This window comes from Anastrepha obliqua, chromosome 4 (genome assembly GCF_027943255.1).
Source record: "Anastrepha obliqua isolate idAnaObli1 chromosome 4, idAnaObli1_1.0, whole genome shotgun sequence".
Lineage (NCBI taxonomy): Eukaryota > Metazoa > Arthropoda > Insecta > Diptera > Tephritidae > Anastrepha > Anastrepha obliqua.
The window spans coordinates 11,623,657-11,641,979 of NC_072895.1; the positions used below are offsets into that span (position 1 = coordinate 11,623,657).

Consider the following 18,323-nt stretch of genomic DNA (forward strand, 5'->3'; position numbering starts at 1 on the left):
GTGGCGTGCGTCTTGATGTTTTTCCACAAATGGAGGGACCTACAGTTCTAAGCTAACCGCTATTAGAAAACACTTTTTCTTCATTTTGTTGTTTCGAACCTAAGTTCTCTCTGAATTCCGAATTGTAGTTACGCACCAACCCATTACTTCTTTGAAAAAATCGAAATTCATATAAATATAAAACGAGTTTATTTGCGCATACACCGTGCGGTTTCAGCCTTAAATTCAAATACACTTCCTAGTTTTTATTTAAATTTAAATATATTAGTATATGATCCTATAACTATCCGTGTAGGTGAAATGGTTGAAGTGCCGGTCTGGCACTCCTCAAGTAGCACTAAAGTGCCGCGTAACTAACGGCAAATTTAGCAAAATTCGGATTGGTGGAAATCCCAAAAATTGTAAGAACTACCAAACCCTATCTATTAAGCTATTATCTTGCGGCTTTTGATTCATAGTCGCCATTTGTTGATGATAATTTCGCATTTGATTGCTCCGACGCGGCTGTGCCAAATATTCAAACATACTTTGAGAATGTTGTGAAAGCATTTTGCTCAAATCACTGGGCATCGGATCAGTCCAAAAGAAATCGTGATTTAGCGCTGTATCCGCATCGATGCGTTTCTTTGGATCGAGTGTCAGCAACTTATCCAATAAATCACAGCCATTTGGGTCTTTTACATACGGACGCAAGCGCTCTTTCACACGCCGTTTCTGATTTTTAGGTAATTCAGCGGATTTATATAACTCTAACTCCTCAACTCCCGGCCATACATCAGGTGTGAATGATCCGCATAGTTGAGAGATGAATGTTAATTGTTGTTGTTCCGTGTTGCCCTGCATAATGGGTGATCGTGTCCACATTTCAGCCATAATGCAACCCGCACCCCACATATCCACGGGCGGGCCATAATTGCGATCACCGAGCAACAATTCAGGTGGTCGATACCACAACGTTACAACCCGATTTGTATAACGATTTTTGGAATCGTTCTTTGGTATACTAAATGCACGCGCTAAACCAAAATCTGCTAGTTTTAGCACACCGTGTTTCGTAATAAGTACGTTGGCAGCTTTCATGTCACGATGCAGAATCTGGGAGTATAATAAAAGCTTGTATTAAATAATATTTTATGTTTCATAGTTCAATATTACTACCTTATTGCTATGTATATAATAAAGCCCATTGAGGAGCTGCTGCATAACCTTCTTGATTTCGCCGAGACTGAATTTTACGTTGATATTCGACAACAGCCCAGCCAAATCATGCTCACAAAAGTCGAAGACTAAATAAAATGTTGAACGGTGACCGTTACTGGCAGTCGCTTTAGTTCGACAAATCTCTATAAGATTTACCACATTTTCATGTTTTAATAGTTGCAGTATACGAATTTCACGTAACGCAGTAATAGGAAACTATAATTTAGAAAATATGTACATAGAATAGTTTTTGAAAATATTTGTGCTTAAAAAATGGAAGTGTTTTGCTTACGCCTTCTTTTTCGTTGTCCATTAGCACCTTCTTCATAGCGACAAATTTCTTATTACCCTTTTTTTCACGCGCCTTAAACACTTCACTGCAAATGAAAGCAATAATTTTTTAGAGGCCATTGTAATCCGATTTCGCAGTAGTTACCCGAATGTTCCTTGGCCTATTTTTGCTACCTTCTCATATTTGGACGACTCATCACAGTATGGAAAATCGTATTCTTCGATGTATTTTTGTTTTTCAGCCAGCGAAAGTGTGCGCGAAGAACTGGAAGATGTGACGCCTGATGCAGACTGGATCGAATGAGGGTGTGAAATATGATCATCGCGACCACGTGAGGACATACTGTAGAGCCCAACTCGGAAGGAATCAATTGTTTTAATACAACACCTTATCAATTTCTGCTTTGTAGACGTGCCAAATAAGCAAAAGAATACTTTTTATTATTATTCGGAGATTTTTGTTGTGAAATATCACGATTACTTGAATGAAGTTGGCTTCTTTTTGACAGCTTATTCATGTAGTGTAACATATCTGTTTTTATGAAGCATCCCAACAAGAAATTTATTACGGAAATACAAATAAAAACACATTGAGCAAGCTTCGAATATTCATATCGAATTGAAAAAATTATGATAGTAAATCTGCTACTTCTATTTGAAATGCTCAATAAATATATGGTAAGCCGTACATTATAATATCCAATAATATGAATCAAAACTTATATAAAAATATTATATTATTTACATCACAACAATCACTTTAACAAACAGGCACAAATCTACTACATACAAATATATCTGTGGTGTATAACGTGCGCAAAACGAGTACCCCTCAAAATTCCTGGTGTTCCTGTAATTGAGACTTTTTTATCTTCCTCTTCACAAACAAGTAATTCCCCTTCCTGTTGTTTGTTTATTCATGGAGCCTGAGGACACGGCGAATACGGAAGGCGCAACTTTGTATTCTATCATCCTTGAGTTCCTAACCGCGCTCTCGCACAAAATGAAAGAGTTTCGAATCTTATTGACGATACGAGCTAAGGTACATCTGTAGATACGCCTTGATACGAACCGGCGTTTCAATGCTTTACGCCCCTCGCACACGGTTCATATCAAGGCGTATCTACAGATGCGCCTTGGCTCGTATTATCATCGCAGCGTATGAGACAAAATATGCGCGAGAGATACGCTTCGTTGTCGCACACTTGTGCTCAAATAGCGAACTGCTCACGAGCCGATGTCGCAAATATCCACAGCAATGTCGCAATATATCCACAGTACCCTTGTAGTTGTGGTTTAGATTTTCATGTATTTGGCATTCAAAAGGAATGTTTTTTTAGAATTATTCTATGAACGTTGCTCTAAAATTGTTTTAATAATTATCTGCCAAGGCGAATTTATTAAAGGTTATATCATTAAATCAGCTGATGTATTTTTTTTCTTTCGCGGTGTCATGTAACTGTCAGCACAGAATGAAATGACGCAACGTATTTTAAACATTCAAATTTTGTAATTTATTTCAATTCAAAAATTATTTCAAAATTAAATAATAAAACGAGAAAGCGTGCAATTTGTTTTAGGAAACAACAGGGTGGAATGTTGCCATTTTTCAAGGTTCCAATGGAGGAATCAGAACGATTGATGTGGTCCACATTATGCCGAACACAACTTAGAGGCCATGACTTCATTTGTTGTGACCACTTTCCCCGTGAAGATGTAGTGTTCACAGGTAATCAAACTAGATTACTGGCCAAAGGCATTCCATTCACCCCATCTTCGTATGGCTCCATTTTAAACTGTATGCCGACCGTTAAAGGAGGCTCGTCACCTTCTTTGAAAAAAAAAAAAAACCAATTATAACGCAGATTAACGACTGCCAAACGCTTACGGAGTAAGTGTACATAAGCAAAACGTGGGTTTTTGATATTTTAATTTTCCATCAACTTGAAGCTTTAAAGTTTTGGAATCTTTGAGTGAGGAGAAAGTATTTAAGCTAGAAAATGAACTCCAGAAATTGAAGGCGGAATATCGACAGTTAACCAAGAAGTTGAATGAAACGAATGTGGTAATGGCCAATATAAAAAAAATATTCACCGAAGGAAAAATTCTGAAATTCGCACTCCCCGGTATGCCTTAATTTTTCCTTTTTAATGTACGAAGTGTTATAACTATAAACTTATTATAGATCAAAACGTGAATTAGTCACGTGCGGGCATGCTGCTACAACAACAACAACAGAGCCTCCTGACTGAGTAGCATAAACATTCCCCATACTTACATATGGGGAATGCATATGTAAGTATGGGGAATGTTTATGCTACTACAACAACAACAACAACCTCCTGACTGCATCAATCAATTCTATGTAACACATGTCTGATCTTTATAATTATGATAAAATATGAGTTCTTGCATTCGTCGAGATGAAGGTCGTTGAAACATACGAATATGAACAGGCAGGAGACTATGTTCGAAAGCCCGCAAACTATGTGCAAGTAGTACAGGCATGTGGGCTACTAAAGTCATGGAAGCAGCCTATACTTTTTGGCTACGATTGTCAAATGACAGAAGCAATTTTGCTTAAAATTATTTCAGCACTGAAATCCGCTAGTTTTGCATTGGTAGCCGTGGTATGTGATATGAGATCTACCAACCGAAAGTTGCGGAAGGAATTAAACGTGACTGTAGGTATGATCTAATGGACATAATATTCAAAAAATTATACCATTAAAAGATAAGCCCTGGTTCACACACGGTGTGTGACACACCCTACGGATGAAAGTGAAAAAGTGTTTGCTTACGCTGACGCCTCGCACCTACTCAAACTTATATGGAATCAATACTTAGATACCGGTGTGTCGTGGAAAGTGCAAATTCTAAGTTAGAATTTCTAACACCTAGGACGATTTGTGACCCCTTAAATTTCAAGTCTAAATCGGATGTAACGATTACTTAAACTGAGTGCACATCTCAGTTAAAGGAATATATATATATATATGTATATAATTGGAGCGTACACGCTTTTTTGGGTGTTTGGCCGAGCTCCTCCTCGTATTTGTGGTGCGCGACTTGATGTTGTCCCACAAATGGAGGGACCTACAGTTTCAAGCCGACTCCGAACGAAAGATATTATATTTTTTATGGGGAGCTTTTTCATGGCAAAAATACGCTCGGAGGTTTGCCATTGCCTGCCGAGGGGCGACCGCTGTTAGAAAAATATTTTTCTTCATTTTGGTCTTTCTCCGATAATTGAACCTACGTTCTCTCTGCGAATTCCGAATGGTAGTCACGCACCAACGCATTGGGCTACGGCGGCCGCCAGTTTAAGGAATCGGTAAGCTGAGTACATTCATAAAAGTGTTTATTTGTTTTATTTATTATGTCAAAATTTGAAAGTTTATAAAACTATTCATTTTACATAAATAACAACTCATAAATAACTCCAGCTGCATACATGCTAATAAGCCTGAAAGAAATTCACTACGTCCATCAAATTACTAATATAGTTTTCGTAAGTTACAATTCAGCGTTTATAATTATACTTAAGTTATGAAAAGCAGAGGAATAAAACGTCGTTTGGCGTATGCGCAAGAATAGTATATAACTTTTAAATATTAGATAAATTATATATTGTGTTTAAATATGTGGTGTTTAAGTGCTGTATAATTAATCTGTATTGTGAAAATCAAAATTGTTTTATTTTTTTTTTTTTTGGTTTAAATTACTGCTATTCATTTTCCAGTATGCATAAGTTCTTAATATCCGAAGGTTGTGGCTTATCCTGACGAGGCATCCATATAGTCATAGTAGGTAGAAGACGCAAATTTAGTAGTATTGAAATGCTATTGCATTCAGATTTTTGTTGTTAAAGAAGTCAACCATATTTTTTATTCTCTTTTTATTCGGATCTCAACGACGGTGCCGTGATGTACTACGAGATCGTGTACGATTGCGGCCGCGACCCTGCCTAGAACGAGTTGGTGACTGGGAGGAACGACGCTTACGTTTTGCTGATGTCGATGACGAACGTGAGGATGATCTTGTACGTGATCGTGACTTAGATATTTTTCCTCCAGGTTTTCCAGACTTGTGTGATGAGGTTCGAGATGTTTGTGAGTGCGTTTTGGAGCGTTCGCGTGAACGCTTACGTGTGGAGGGTGCAGATTTAAGGCTATTTGATCGTGAGTTCTTCAGCTCTTTGGATGTACTGCGTTGACGTGATTTGGATAGTCGGCTACCTGAACGCGATCCGGCAGAACTCGAACGTGAACTTGAAGTGTACGATGACGAAGAAGAACTTGAGCTGGAAGAGGTGGAAGATTGTGAATGGGAGCGTGAACGGCTACGAGAACGTGACTGTGAATGAGAACGTGACCTTGAACGACTACGAGATTTTCGTTCCTCTAAAGGTTTTGTGCTTGCTATCGGTTTTTGTTCAACACCTCCTGGTGTTACAAGGGTAACAGGAGCTATTTCATCGTCACCCCACAAATCGTATTTCGAAAGATCGCCACCATCATCTTCTTCATCTTCCTCCTCTTCAAGTGCATCTTCGTCGGTATCATCATATTCTTTACCATCTTCATTAGATTTTTCATTATCCTGCATCTTGCGTTTTTTTCGTCGTCCATATTCATCATAATCGCTGTCTGAATCAGAACGATCTTTATACTCAACTACGCCTCGGTCATTGTAGCCACCACCGTAACCTGTAGATGTAAGACAGTACAGTAAATCTTTATATATTCATAGTTTAAAGTGCGTTTGTTTTAAATATATGTACTTATTCTTATTAGTGTTCACTTTTGAAATTAGTTAAATTAATAAAAAAGTTAAAAACTCGACATTTCGCACTTACCGGTTCGTTCCTCAATATCGCAAAATTTAGGTGCGTTACACATATTACAAGTCTGCCGACGTGCCCAGTTTACGTTAGCGCATTTGCTACACTGCCAATCCTCAGCGGAGAAGAGACCACGCGACTTTTCAGCAGCAGCCTTACCGATTTCAGTGCCCAATTTTTTCTTCGACGCACCACCTCCACCGCCAGATGAGCGTTCGGGGCTGCGTTGCCCAAAACTCGCATGACGGCTTCTGTAATGCAAATTTCAGAAATCGTCGAAAGAAATTTTAGTAAGATTGATAAAATAAATAATTGGCTTTTTTGCTGCGAACAACACTCGACCACCCTCCTCAGACAGTCGACAGTCAGCTGCAACTCACTCGCTATCACCTAAAGCGGCACCAACGCCAGCTCCTGTCCCGGTACCAGTACTCGATGACATTTCTTATATTTTTCACTGTTTTTCTACCTTGCTCGGCTAAATGCTTGCCGTCTGATAAATGTTACAGCGTAGTTAGCATCAAATTAAATTCTTTACAATTATGTTTGGAATATTTATATTTTCTTACACTTTTTTAACTTTTTATTTAAGTTAAGCTACTTTATCGTTGAAAAATGCTAGGAAAATTCTGCAATCGATTTTTTACTTATGATATTTTCGCGTGTTTCCCTATTCCGTGAACTCTTCTTCTTTTTCCTGCGGCTGCAGTCAAAAATACAAATGCATTGGAAATAAACTAAATACAGGCAACACACGATACAGGGAACGTAAAAAGTTGAGAATCACAAAAATGTGGAATATAACAGAGAAGTTGCAGGGAATTTTTAATAGATTATATTTTCTATTATTATCTTTCTTTAGAACTTGCAATAATTCTTTTTCTTATTCCTGTGACTGCTGTCAAAAATACAAATGTATTGAAGAGAACATAAAAAATGAGAAATAAAAAAAATTTTGGAACATAAAGAGACAATTTCAAAACAACTGGTGATTAAACTGATTTTATAAATTACATTTGGTTTATTTTTACGAGTATTATTGTATTATTTGAATTTTAATTTTATTATTGTATTGTTTTTCATAGTTATTTTTATTATTTGGCTATTTTTTCGTTCGAAACTGAAATATTGTATACACTTTTATTAAAAACTAGCTGTACCCGGCGCGCGTTGCCCCTCTGCAGCGCCAACTGGTGGCGAGTGGCATCAATGAGCATATTCTAAAAACCTTCTCCGTGGAAAAATACATATATGCTATATGCCAATTTTTACAATAATCAGTCCAGTTGTTTTTGAGTTCATCGATGACATACAGACAAACATTCATTTTTATATACATATAAGAAAGAAGATATATTTGCGTTATTGCTAATCTACTATTATTTTCTAATTTTACTGTTATTTTTTGTTGTGAATTGGTGATGGAGAAAAAAGTAGTCTACAACTAAGATTTTACTCTGTCTTATAGCGAATATTGCATTAGTTTATTTAATCCAGTTTCTACGAATAAGAGAAAGTGCCTGGAAATGGGGCGAGAAGATAAATTAGTTACGTAGCTACTGAAAAAACAAGTACATAATATACTTTATTAGCTTAATAAATCAACTTTGCACTAACATTATTATTTACCTTCCTCATTTTTAGTTCTCGCTCTTAGTTGAATATAAATTCCTACGAAATATATATATCGTGTCATTAATGTAAAACAGAACTATTTTCGTCAGCTGTTTGTCTGCCAGGGATTGGCAGACCTACCAAGCACTCAAACTAGTACCTGATCGCGCTCTCCCATAATTTGAGAGAGTTTCGCATCTAGTTATCCACGTAAAAAGTTACGAATTGGCATATCAGGCAGAAATTTAAAATTTTGTCATCGTGTTTTTTATTTTACAATTTTTTTACAGGTTTGCTTAGGCCCCTAAACGTGAAATGTAAATTTGAAAAAATCGCTGATGATCATTCAAAAATTTCATATCTTGTGAATCTGATATTTTTGCCCGGCGAGTAGTTGCGTTCATGGTGGAAAATACGCATATTGTTAAGTTTTTCTCAAATAAAACGTATCTCAAATAAAAGTCTCAGAAAAGGCCTCTGAATTCAATCACTGTAGTGCGATTCACTAATATATTTTAACGATATCCGCGTTGTTTTCTTTCCTTAACCGCAATTTTAACGATTTTGCTATGCGGTAACCCATTTCATAACGATAATCGATAAAACAAAATCAGCTGTTAGGTTAACCTGTCGATTAGCGCAAACTAAACGACAACAATTTTGTTGTGGTTAAATCAAACGAGAAAACAAGAATTAGTAGTTTGAATAAAAATTTTAAATTGCATTTACAAAAATGGAAAGACAGAAATATGTTTTTTAAGTACTTGGCTTATGACTTATCGCGTGCAAAGGAGAAGTGAACCCTGTGGCTGGACGTATGCTCTGGGATGTGGACAATCCTTTCCATTTGGCTGCATTTGAGTTCCAAAAACTAACCCGGTTAACTCCAGACTTGACAAATTTCTCAGTTTTACAGTCACCTTAGGGGTTCCAAAATAACACTGATTTCGACTGGAAACAGGTAAATCTTGTAATCTTTAAGTTAATTTAATTCTAAACGCTGTCTTTATTTACAAGGTTCTATGGTAGCTGCGCTGCGAATTCATGTAACTGAATGTTATCATCGACCCGTAGGTAAAGCAACGGAGAATAGCCATGAACCAGTCGTTTGTTAGCCGTAGTATACATCGTGTAACAGAAGTAATCAACCGCTCCATGTTTTGCGTAAAGGTGATGTTTCCCAAGTGAAGTGGCAAACGGAAAATTAAATTTTTGTTTCAGCACATCACCATTTGTGGGAGGTACCATTGGAGTTATCGCTTGCGTGCATGTGTCGATTTTGGTCACGAAACATCATGAAGAGGCCTATGTCAACCACCACGGTTATCATTCGCTTAATGTACAAATGGTGGCAAGATAATTACATAGTACATATTTAAAAATCAAGATTACCTTTTTATAGCTTACAGATATGTGACCTTGCTCTTAAAATTTTAAACACTAACGCCAAATTTCTAAGAGCACGGCACGATTCATATGTTTGGAGTTATTCTGCGGTGTGAATAGTATTCAACGGAATTTTGAAATGAATGGAATGAACTTTGAATAAATATATTAAAGAAAAAAAAAAAAAAGTGAATTGAAGATCAAAAATTGGCGATTCGGGGTACCCTTTGGAGTCTTCGCTGATGACTACTCTAACAAACTAACCATAAGGCAATCCAAAATACTTATATAATGAGGCATTGTGCAAAGCTCGCAAATCAGCTGAGAGACTTTTTGACATTCTTAAAGGAACTTGGAGGTGCTTATCTCAACAAAGTACCATTTTATGGAAATGGAAGGACCTAAACTTAAAGCCTACTGCCGAATGGCACATATTTTTCAAATTAAACTTTTTAGGCGTCGATGGACGAGCGAGAATGGAGAGTAAAATTTCAAGGCCATGCAACGTTTTCAGCATTTTCGTTCCGCGAGAGAGAAAAAATATATAATGTAGAGGAAAATGAGAGAGAGAGCTTTTTCTTATATATATCTTAGATACACTTATATATATTCTTTCTCTTCTTCTCTCCCTCTCTCTCATTCTCTTTCGGGTCTCTCCCTCTTTCTTTGTCTGCCTTGAAAGTTTCACTTCTGTTATGTGTACTACGCTACACGTACTTTTTTATGATGATCTATTTCATGGTAGAAATACACTCGGAGGTTTGCCATTATCTTGCTGAGGGGCGACCGTTATTAGAAAAGACTTTCTCTTCACTTCGGTATTTCAGCGAGATTCGAACCAATGTACTCCGAATTTAGAACGGTAATCACGCAGCGGGTTTTTGGGTTCATTTCAAATGATTAAACTTGTAAATTTCTACATTATCTCGGCAACCCTGAAAAAGTGTTTAGTATTTTGTATGATTTGTTTTGTAAATATTTTCAGCAACGTTGTTGCTTTATTTCTTTTAGTGAAATATGTGATTCATTTCGGAAAAGAGAAAAGTGTTTTTACATTGGTAATCGCGTCATTTATTTTGTGTGCAATTATTGTGAAATTTTAATATGGAGCTTAAGGAAAAGGAACAAGAGTCTACGGATACGAAAAAGCCCACATTTCTGAACGTTATGTGCGCAATTTGTTTTGAATTTTACGACAAATCAGATCGCATCTATTCCACGACCTGCGGTCATTTATTTCACAATCGATGCTTGTTTGCCGCATTAAATCATTCGAAATCATGCCCTGAGTGTCGGCGACCTTGCACACGCAACAGAGTGCATCCGGTATTCTTGAATTATGGTGAACGTACAGAGATGGACGTAAAATGGAGTGAATCTGCTGCTGCCGATGCATATGCAAATATGCCCATTTGGACACCACTTTTTGAATTAGAGTTGCACGGTTCCGCGCGTGTACCAATGGCACCTCCAGAACCTGACGAAGCTATTCAAACTGGAACTGATTCAGAAGGCAATGCTACTTATGTTGCGCGCGTCTATTTCCAAGATGATCTATTGCCGGCTGGTTATGTACCCGCCAAGGGCGTTGCATATGCTTCTCATGGCTGCAATGGCTATGCCTTTAGTCAAAATGTTGAATTATTAAATAACTTTAAACACAAGTGGGTAGCCGATAGAGATGGTCATGTGCCAGAAGGTGCCATAGTGGGTGGCTATTCTGAACTTGGTGAAAATTTATATGTGGCACGTGCGAAATACAATGAAAAGACGTTGCTTGGTAAGGTACATCCATCTCATAGGGTAATGTATATGCCGTATGATGGAATTGAGGTGCACACAACCGAGTACGAAGTACTAGTACAAGAAAATATCACAGCGGAGAGTAGCGACGAAGCAAATGATGAAGCTTAATAGTGCAATTGTGTGAATGTAGGAATGTAGGAGCGACCGAACAAAGATTCGAAAAGAAACCGAGCCGAACATTTTCAAGGGCCAAAGTAATAAATAAGCAATAACTTAAAAAAATCCAATATTTTTATTAATCGAGAAGCATAAGAGGTACATAAGTTTCAAACACATTATTCTCAACTCGTAACATATAGTATACTTATGTTTGTAAAAATACCAAACTTTTATACATATATTAATTATTTGTTGATGAAATAATAGCTTATCGGCATTTTCACCTTGCAGGTGGCACCATCTCTCGGTATACCTGTAGAGCTGACCTGCACAGCATGAACAAATCCTCACTAGTCGCCCTGGATGGAGGGGCACATAATTTATTGCAACATAAAATTTAGACTTTGACATCATTATTTAAAAATGTTATAATTATTAAAAGTTTTTACAACTTCTGAAAAAAAAAAACAATTTAAAGAAATGTTCGGCCAAAGTCCGTTTTTTTTTACTAAAGCCGAACTGAAATTTTGTGGCCGCAGTCGAAGTTTGGTCGTTCTCTAGTGGTATGAAAGGAAAGCTAATAATTAAATTTGGAACCAATTGCTGGATGGTTACGATCTTTTTGTTTTTGTTTTTAATTTGAATATAGATTTGACTACATTTGAGCTAAGCTGTGGTTAAGCACTCTGCACTTGCACACATCCAAAAAAACACTTAAAATAGTATATTGCCTAGACATGTGGTCATAATGATATTACTTATTAAGGCGAAAAATTAGTTTTATTTAAATACATACTAATAGCGAAAGAAGTAAATAATTTACTTCGGAACTACACATATGCTGCATAGATAATCCAATTATTACTATACAAACATATGTACATTTGTAGCCCCCGTAGCCGAATGGGTATGAGGGCATGATGAAACACCTCAAGGTTAGGCATGTAATGGCAAGCCGCGTGTACTGCCATGAAAAAATTCCTCTTAAAAATGCATCTGTCGTTCGGAGGCGGGATAAAACTAAAAGTCCCTCCATTTTTAAAGCGACATCAAGGGCGCACATGATCATTGGTGAAGGAGTTCGGCTACATATCTAACAAAGAATATACATACGCGCTAATTATATATCCTATACATATATGTATGTACATATATACACATGAATATGCAATTTTAAGGAGGTGCATGTGTACATAAATTCAATCTTAAGTTTGCCAATCAATGTGTATACTTTTAAATAAAGAAATAATATAAAAGTTGTAATTAAACTTGGATCTTTAATTATGTAAGTTTTATTAGGGCAACCCTCTTAGTATCGGTTCTGGAACACACAACACAAACTTTGAAATATTTACGCATGTGACATTGATTGTTTAAAATGATTTATTCTTTAAAACACAATATTTATTTAATACTATATTAAAATATTTATAGTTAAGGGGACAGATATCTGTAGAATTTCGGGAAAAAAAATTTTTTTTCATAAAATGTTAATATAATCTTTTAAGAATATGTCAAAAAAATTTTAGAACGTAAATTTAAGTATTTCTTATATTATAGATCGTCAACCGTGACGACTCTATTCTTTGCGTTCGAGCGCTGTGAGATTTATAGGTTTCATGTATTCAAACTTTAGACGCGTTTTTCTCAAAACTATATTTCTCGAATTGGCGTACACGATAACTCGATAATTTACTGACCGATCTCCCTGAAATTTTGCACACATCTTTTTTATGATATTACTAAAAAAAATTTTCGAAGCAAAAATAGTAGAAAAATTCGCCCCAAAATTAATTTCTTTGAAGCATTTTATTCCGCGAATTTTTTTTGTTTTTCAATTTATTGTTAACTCATATAGAAATTATGACGTTAGTAAACAAACAAAATTTTGATCGACCTTCCTGGAAGAATTGAGTGCACATCCGCCATTTTAAATGATTAAAAAAAAATTATTATATAATTGGGTTGGGTTATTATATAATTTTATTTTAATGTATAAATAAACTGTATGCCAATTTTGAAAAAAATTTATTGACTTCTTCATTTGAAATAATTTTAATGAAAATCAGAGAAAATATGGCCATTTACAGGTATCTGTCCCCCTAAAACCATAAAGTGATAAGCACTGAAGGAAAAATATATTAGATTCTCCTTATGGAAAGTTTAAGTTTCATGCTTGTTTAATTACGTTTGTGGTTATTTAAAAGACCTGCTCTCAGAGAACGTTAATGTATACATTTGTGGTAGATGTCTTGATGGAAGGGCTTACAGTTTTATGCCGCCTCAGAAGAAACCTTTGTTATCATTATTTTGGTGCTTGGTGCCGACAGCGAGTTCCGAACCCGTGTATTTCCGAATGGTAGTCACGCACCAACCCATTTGGGTATGACGGCCGAATGAATATACTTTTTGAAAATCGTGCCCAGCTTGACTTGCCGATAATTAAAAAAACCAAAATTGAAGAAAGTCCAAGAAACACCTATAATTTAGTAGAATATATTACTCAGGGCATGCCTGAGATCTCGTACAGCTTCGACTGAATACTTAGTTATATATATATGCTTATAAAGGGTTTTTCAATTAAAGCGGGTCGATTTTGGCGCCCTGTGGCAGCCATTTTGTTTTGGTGGCATCTGCCAAATCTTTTGTTTATTATTCAGTTATTTATGCCAAATCATCATGGCAAGTTACACGATTGAACAGCACGTTCAAATGATAAAACTTTATTATCAAAATGAGTGTTTATTATCGCAAACGTTGCGCGCATTGCGCCCATTTTTCGGTAGACGTGGTGGCCCTTCCAATTTCTTATGGCCCATATTGAACCATATGGACCTAGGCGACATGTGGCTCCAGCAGGACGGCGCTACATGCCACACAGCAAACGCCATTTTATTCCATTTCAACATCTACCCGCCCTTATTGAAAAACCCTTTATGAGTACCAGGCCAGATGCAACAGATAATCTGGTTAGACAAGGTAATATTGAGAAGTTTTCCTTTTTTTTGGCTCCCTGTTGTTTTTACTTAGACAATGAGGTTGTAAGCACTTCTGGCGAAGTATATCGGAGTTGGTGACGAATATATCGAAGCTGCTCGAAGGTTAGTTCCTTCTAAGACTAACAAAGCAACAACTCTCGTTTGTGATGGTAATTGGACAATTTCCTTTAGGAATTCATGGATGAGGCTTAATCAATCTCAGTCCTTTTTTAATCTCCTACCGCAGTAGCTCTTTGGATAAGGATGAGTTTCAAGCATTTCAAATATTTACTCCTATACAACCTATCAGGACTGGATAGTAGTCGCTAATGTATACATTTATGTTCTCTGCAGCTCTTCTAAAAGAATAGAGAATAAAAGAGAATACTGAATGATCTTATTTATAATATTTATTATGCACATCATGACGAATCAAAGGTATTTCCTATTGTTACAGGTCAAATAGGTTTGATAAAAAAAGTTAATAATTTTATTTTCGTCTAATACTAAGTTTCCACCGCAGCCGGAGTTTGGGTTCTCTGCCGCTATCGTGTTCTTAGCGCAAACACGAAACAAAACACCTGTCAAATCCCATACAAAATTAAAACACAACTCCATACCTAAACTCACTTTTCAAAGCGTGTTTTGTTGGGTTTGCGTCTAATTTAATTATTAAGTGGTGGCAATGTTGCTCATTTTCCTCATTTATTGTTGCATTCTTATCGAAACATGGCAACAATGATTGCAATTTGTCAATATGACATTTGATTGACGCACCGGCTATCCATTTGGTGAATCTTGCTCAAACGACTGTTATATATGTATATATCAAACAGGTAAAAAACCGAGTGTTAAGCGAATAGAGGCTACTGGTGATGCGCCAATTCCGCAATATGGGCCGGGAATAGTTTTACACGAACATTATTTATATACGGTTGGGGGAACAACTGGCTATGATTACTCTTGTGAAGTGCATCGCTTAAATTTGCGCACACGAGTGTGGGAATGCGTATATATCTGTCGTCCAGATATACGCGAAGATCCAGAGGGTCGTTATCGTCACGAAGTTGTCTACGATGGGCAATACATATATGTGCTGGGTGGTGGTACATCGAATTTAGTGTATGATTTACAACGCATCCCTGCATTTAATTTAATTACAAACCGATGGGAATATTTCGTCACATTACCCGATCGAACATCACAAACAAATCTAACAATCGAGCGACAAAATTCCGGATATCCAAACCCACGAAAGTGCTTTTCCTGCGTACAGCACACGAAATCGAATGGTGAGGTCGAAGCATTCATTACGGGAGGCTTGCAGGTGCGTAATAATTAAATTTAGTATTATTAAATTATATTTGAAGTTGGATATCCCTTTTCCATTTGCAGGCCGATCAAGTATATTTTTCAGATATATGGAGATTAAATTTTACTACTAAGCAATGGACACTTATAAAAACAGCCTCTCTACCAAAAGCTTTGTACTTCCATGCCGCAGCGCACAGTCAAAATGGTTGTATGTAATTCAAACAAGTGAATTGTGTCAAATGTGGATTATTTACTTACATGAATTCCTGATATTTTAAAATCAAATAGGCAGTTAATGTTTGGTATGATGGTTTTGTAGAATAAAAATTAAATTCTGATTAATATTTGAATGTAACTTACACTTTGCCTGCAAATATTCTTCTGCGCACTTTATTGGATTTTAAATTTACTAAAAGCTGTCTTATTTCATAACTTCAATAGCTTTAAAAATTATTCATCGAAAGTTTACCGTTATTTATTAATATTCTCCCTTTAATACGCAAAAGTGCGCGGGGAGCGAAGAAATGTTGTATGTTTGCAATTTTCATACATCTCGAAGGTGTGCTAATACACACTACGTACATACATACATATGACACCAATTCACACATTGTACTTGATGTCTTTCGGCAAAGCTTGTATGTGAATGTTTTTCTACCATTGCCATGCAAGCATATAAGCAGCGTCGTGCAATTCGTGCACTGTCGATAGAGCCGAAGTAGTATCGCTTGTTGAAGACAGTTTTTCTTCGCTGCTGTTCAAGTTGTGTGCCTACATTGCTTTTTGTCTTCACAAACAGTGTAACATGCAATGTGTGACTTGTTGCTTTGTAGTAAGCAAGTCATTTGTGCACCACTTTATTTCACAATGTCAACAAAAGACAGTTCAAACACAGTTTCTCCCAAACTTTCGGTGGAAACAGTTGACAGTTCTCCCAAACACAACTCCTGCAAACACGGTGTTTGCTTTTGGTGGAAACGTAATATAATATTTGAAAACAATTCCAACAATTCAAATCACAATTGCAACCCTACTAAGTATTAAATACGCGAGTAACAATACGTTCACATATAAGTTTATTATTATCACAGATTATCTATTTTTTCGTGCTTAACTCCCAATCCGTTATTAAAAAGCGAGATTTCCCATATAAAATTTCTCTCCATAAATCTGAGATTACATATAAAATAATCCTAGATTATAACCACACTTTTTTACATACAACCCTGTGTTATCGATAATTATTTTTACGAATATAGGAAGAAGTGTAAAGAAGAAGTAAAGACTAAATAAAAGTGTCGTCGTCGGCAAAGAAAACAGGTTTGTAGACATAATCTTAATAAAGTTTTTGTTAAATATTGCTAATTATGCATTCATTTTACAGAAAAAACCAACGCACTTTTACAGAGAAGCTGTCGAATTTCTTGCGGAGTGGTGGCAAGAGAATCTGCCACAACTACGAGGGTTGCAAAAGAAACATACATACATATGTATATATGCAGACATGACAGTAGAAATGGCCACAAGAGGCTTTGTGTTTTCGTCGAAGGAAATAAAAGTCAAAATTCACAATTTACCTAATAAATGTATGCAACTTTGTTCAATAGCAAAATGTTAATATCAATTTAGAAAAATAAAAAAATATACACATGTGATAAATTGTTATTTTTATTTTAAGTTTGCAGATAAATTGAATTAACGCTTTTAATTTAAAACTAGTCGAACACAAAGATTCCATGCATTTGTTGTTAGTACTTTAATTAGATGCAATTAATTTAATAAATTTGCGAATTCGAAATTTGTCTGGCTTACAAATTGTTCTAAACCTTGCTTTCAAGTGAACGAAAACGTTCTCCCCCACGCTCCTTGAGCTGGAAAATTGGTAATTAAAAATCTTTTCCCTGTATCCGACGGTTGAGTTGCAAGGGTGAGGCTTCATAAGAAACTGTGTAAAATATTCTACCAAACCAATTTCTATGAAGAAAAATCTTTCAAAACAGTATTGTCAGCTGATTATCAATTTTGCAGGTAATCAGACACATGTAATTTTGCGGATTCGTACTTTAAAAGAGCAGGACAGCTACATATCAAAATAGTCGTCACCGTTCAGAGTTAAACATAGAAAACTCACCAGAAAAATCTCAAAAAATTGATAATATACGTTTTTTGTTTTCATTTTTAATTTGATCTTGAGAGGTCAGTTCAAGGTCAAATATATAATAGATATTTACCAAAAGTCTCAAAAATATGATAATATACGTTTTTAAGGTTGAGTTCGTTTGCGTTGTTCATTTGACCTTCGGTGAATAAATTCAGGCAAATACTTTCAGGCCAAAGTTGCATAACTCCCTCAGTTTTCGTCTGATTTGCTTGAAATTTTGACAAAAATCTACGAAGGCGACAACCTTTTCAAATATGTTAAAAAACAGAACAATCGGGTTAAAACGAAAAATCGGTCAAATTAGCCTCCCTAGTACCTAGTCTCCCTCTAATTTCAAATTGTCCTGGTTAGCTTCTTTCAGTAAAGGTGCTATAACTGCCTCAATCTTGCCGAAATTTCAAAGCAATCAAAGCTCACTGGCATTGAGTGAGTTATAGCATTTTTAATGAAAGAAGTTACATTCCCATGGCAGCCGGTTTTACGTTACCGGAATGACTCGGACTTTCCCCGACCAAGGGCTGCCGCCCCAGTAAACTAGCCCTCTCTAGTGAATCGTTAGTTAACCAGGGCAACTTGAAATTTTTGAGGTCTTCTAAGGTTACCTGGGCTTTTAAAAATTTTGTTTTTCTCT

The 18,323-nt window shown here is 36.2% G+C and overlaps 3 protein-coding genes across 3 annotated transcripts; 1 reads left to right on the plus strand and 2 right to left on the minus strand.

The window, feature by feature from the left end:
* Positions 1 to 172: 172 nt before the first annotated feature.
* On the minus strand, positions 173 to 1,990 carry LOC129245042 (cyclin-dependent kinase 9). Its single transcript, XM_054883004.1, has 4 exons — positions 1,637 to 1,990; positions 1,493 to 1,577; positions 1,159 to 1,416; positions 173 to 1,095 (listed from the first exon to the last, which is right to left on the minus strand). The coding sequence occupies exons 1-4, from the start codon at positions 1,831 to 1,833 to the stop codon at positions 409 to 411; spliced, it is 1,227 nt and encodes a 408-aa protein (XP_054738979.1). The 5' UTR covers positions 1,834 to 1,990; the 3' UTR covers positions 173 to 408.
* A 2,841-nt stretch (positions 1,991 to 4,831) lies between these two features.
* LOC129246409 (zinc finger Ran-binding domain-containing protein 2) lies at positions 4,832 to 7,029 on the minus strand. The gene is made up of 3 exons (XM_054885215.1): positions 6,715 to 7,029; positions 6,350 to 6,585; positions 4,832 to 6,200 (listed from the first exon to the last, which is right to left on the minus strand). Exons 1-3 carry the CDS (start codon positions 6,774 to 6,776, stop codon positions 5,401 to 5,403), a joined length of 1,098 nt encoding a protein of 365 aa, XP_054741190.1. The 5' UTR covers positions 6,777 to 7,029; the 3' UTR covers positions 4,832 to 5,400.
* Positions 7,030 to 10,302: 3,273 nt separating this feature from the next.
* LOC129246410 (uncharacterized) lies at positions 10,303 to 12,674 on the plus strand. The gene is made up of 2 exons (XM_054885216.1): positions 10,303 to 11,395; positions 11,531 to 12,674. Exon 1 carries the CDS (start codon positions 10,439 to 10,441, stop codon positions 11,246 to 11,248), a length of 810 nt encoding a protein of 269 aa, XP_054741191.1. The 5' UTR covers positions 10,303 to 10,438; the 3' UTR covers positions 11,249 to 11,395; positions 11,531 to 12,674.
* Positions 12,675 to 18,323: the final 5,649 nt, after the last annotated feature.

What these genes read in the sequence shown, in the direction of transcription:
- LOC129246410 (XM_054885216.1), top strand. Translation starts at nt 10,439, where the DNA reads ATGGAGCTTAAGGAAAAGGAACAAGAGTCTACGGATACGAAAAAGCCC.
- LOC129246409 (XM_054885215.1), bottom strand. Translation starts at nt 6,776, where the DNA reads ATGTCATCGAGTACTGGTACCGGGACAGGAGCTGGCGTTGGTGCCGCT. An exon ending in GCCGCTTTAGGTGATAGCGA is followed by an intron (nt 6,586 to 6,714) that starts GTGAGTTGCAGC and finishes TTTGCATTACAG; the next exon opens with AAGCCGTCATGCGAGTTTTG. An exon ending in CGATATTGAGGAACGAACCG is followed by an intron (nt 6,201 to 6,349) that starts GTAAGTGCGAAA and finishes TTACATCTACAG; the next exon opens with GTTACGGTGGTGGCTACAAT.
- LOC129245042 (XM_054883004.1), bottom strand. Translation starts at nt 1,833, where the DNA reads ATGTCCTCACGTGGTCGCGATGATCATATTTCACACCCTCATTCGATC. An exon ending in TGGACAACGAAAAAGAAGGC is followed by an intron (nt 1,417 to 1,492) that starts GTAAGCAAAACA and finishes TCTAAATTATAG; the next exon opens with TTTCCTATTACTGCGTTACG. An exon ending in ATTATATACATAGCAATAAG is followed by an intron (nt 1,096 to 1,158) that starts GTAGTAATATTG and finishes TTATACTCCCAG; the next exon opens with ATTCTGCATCGTGACATGAA.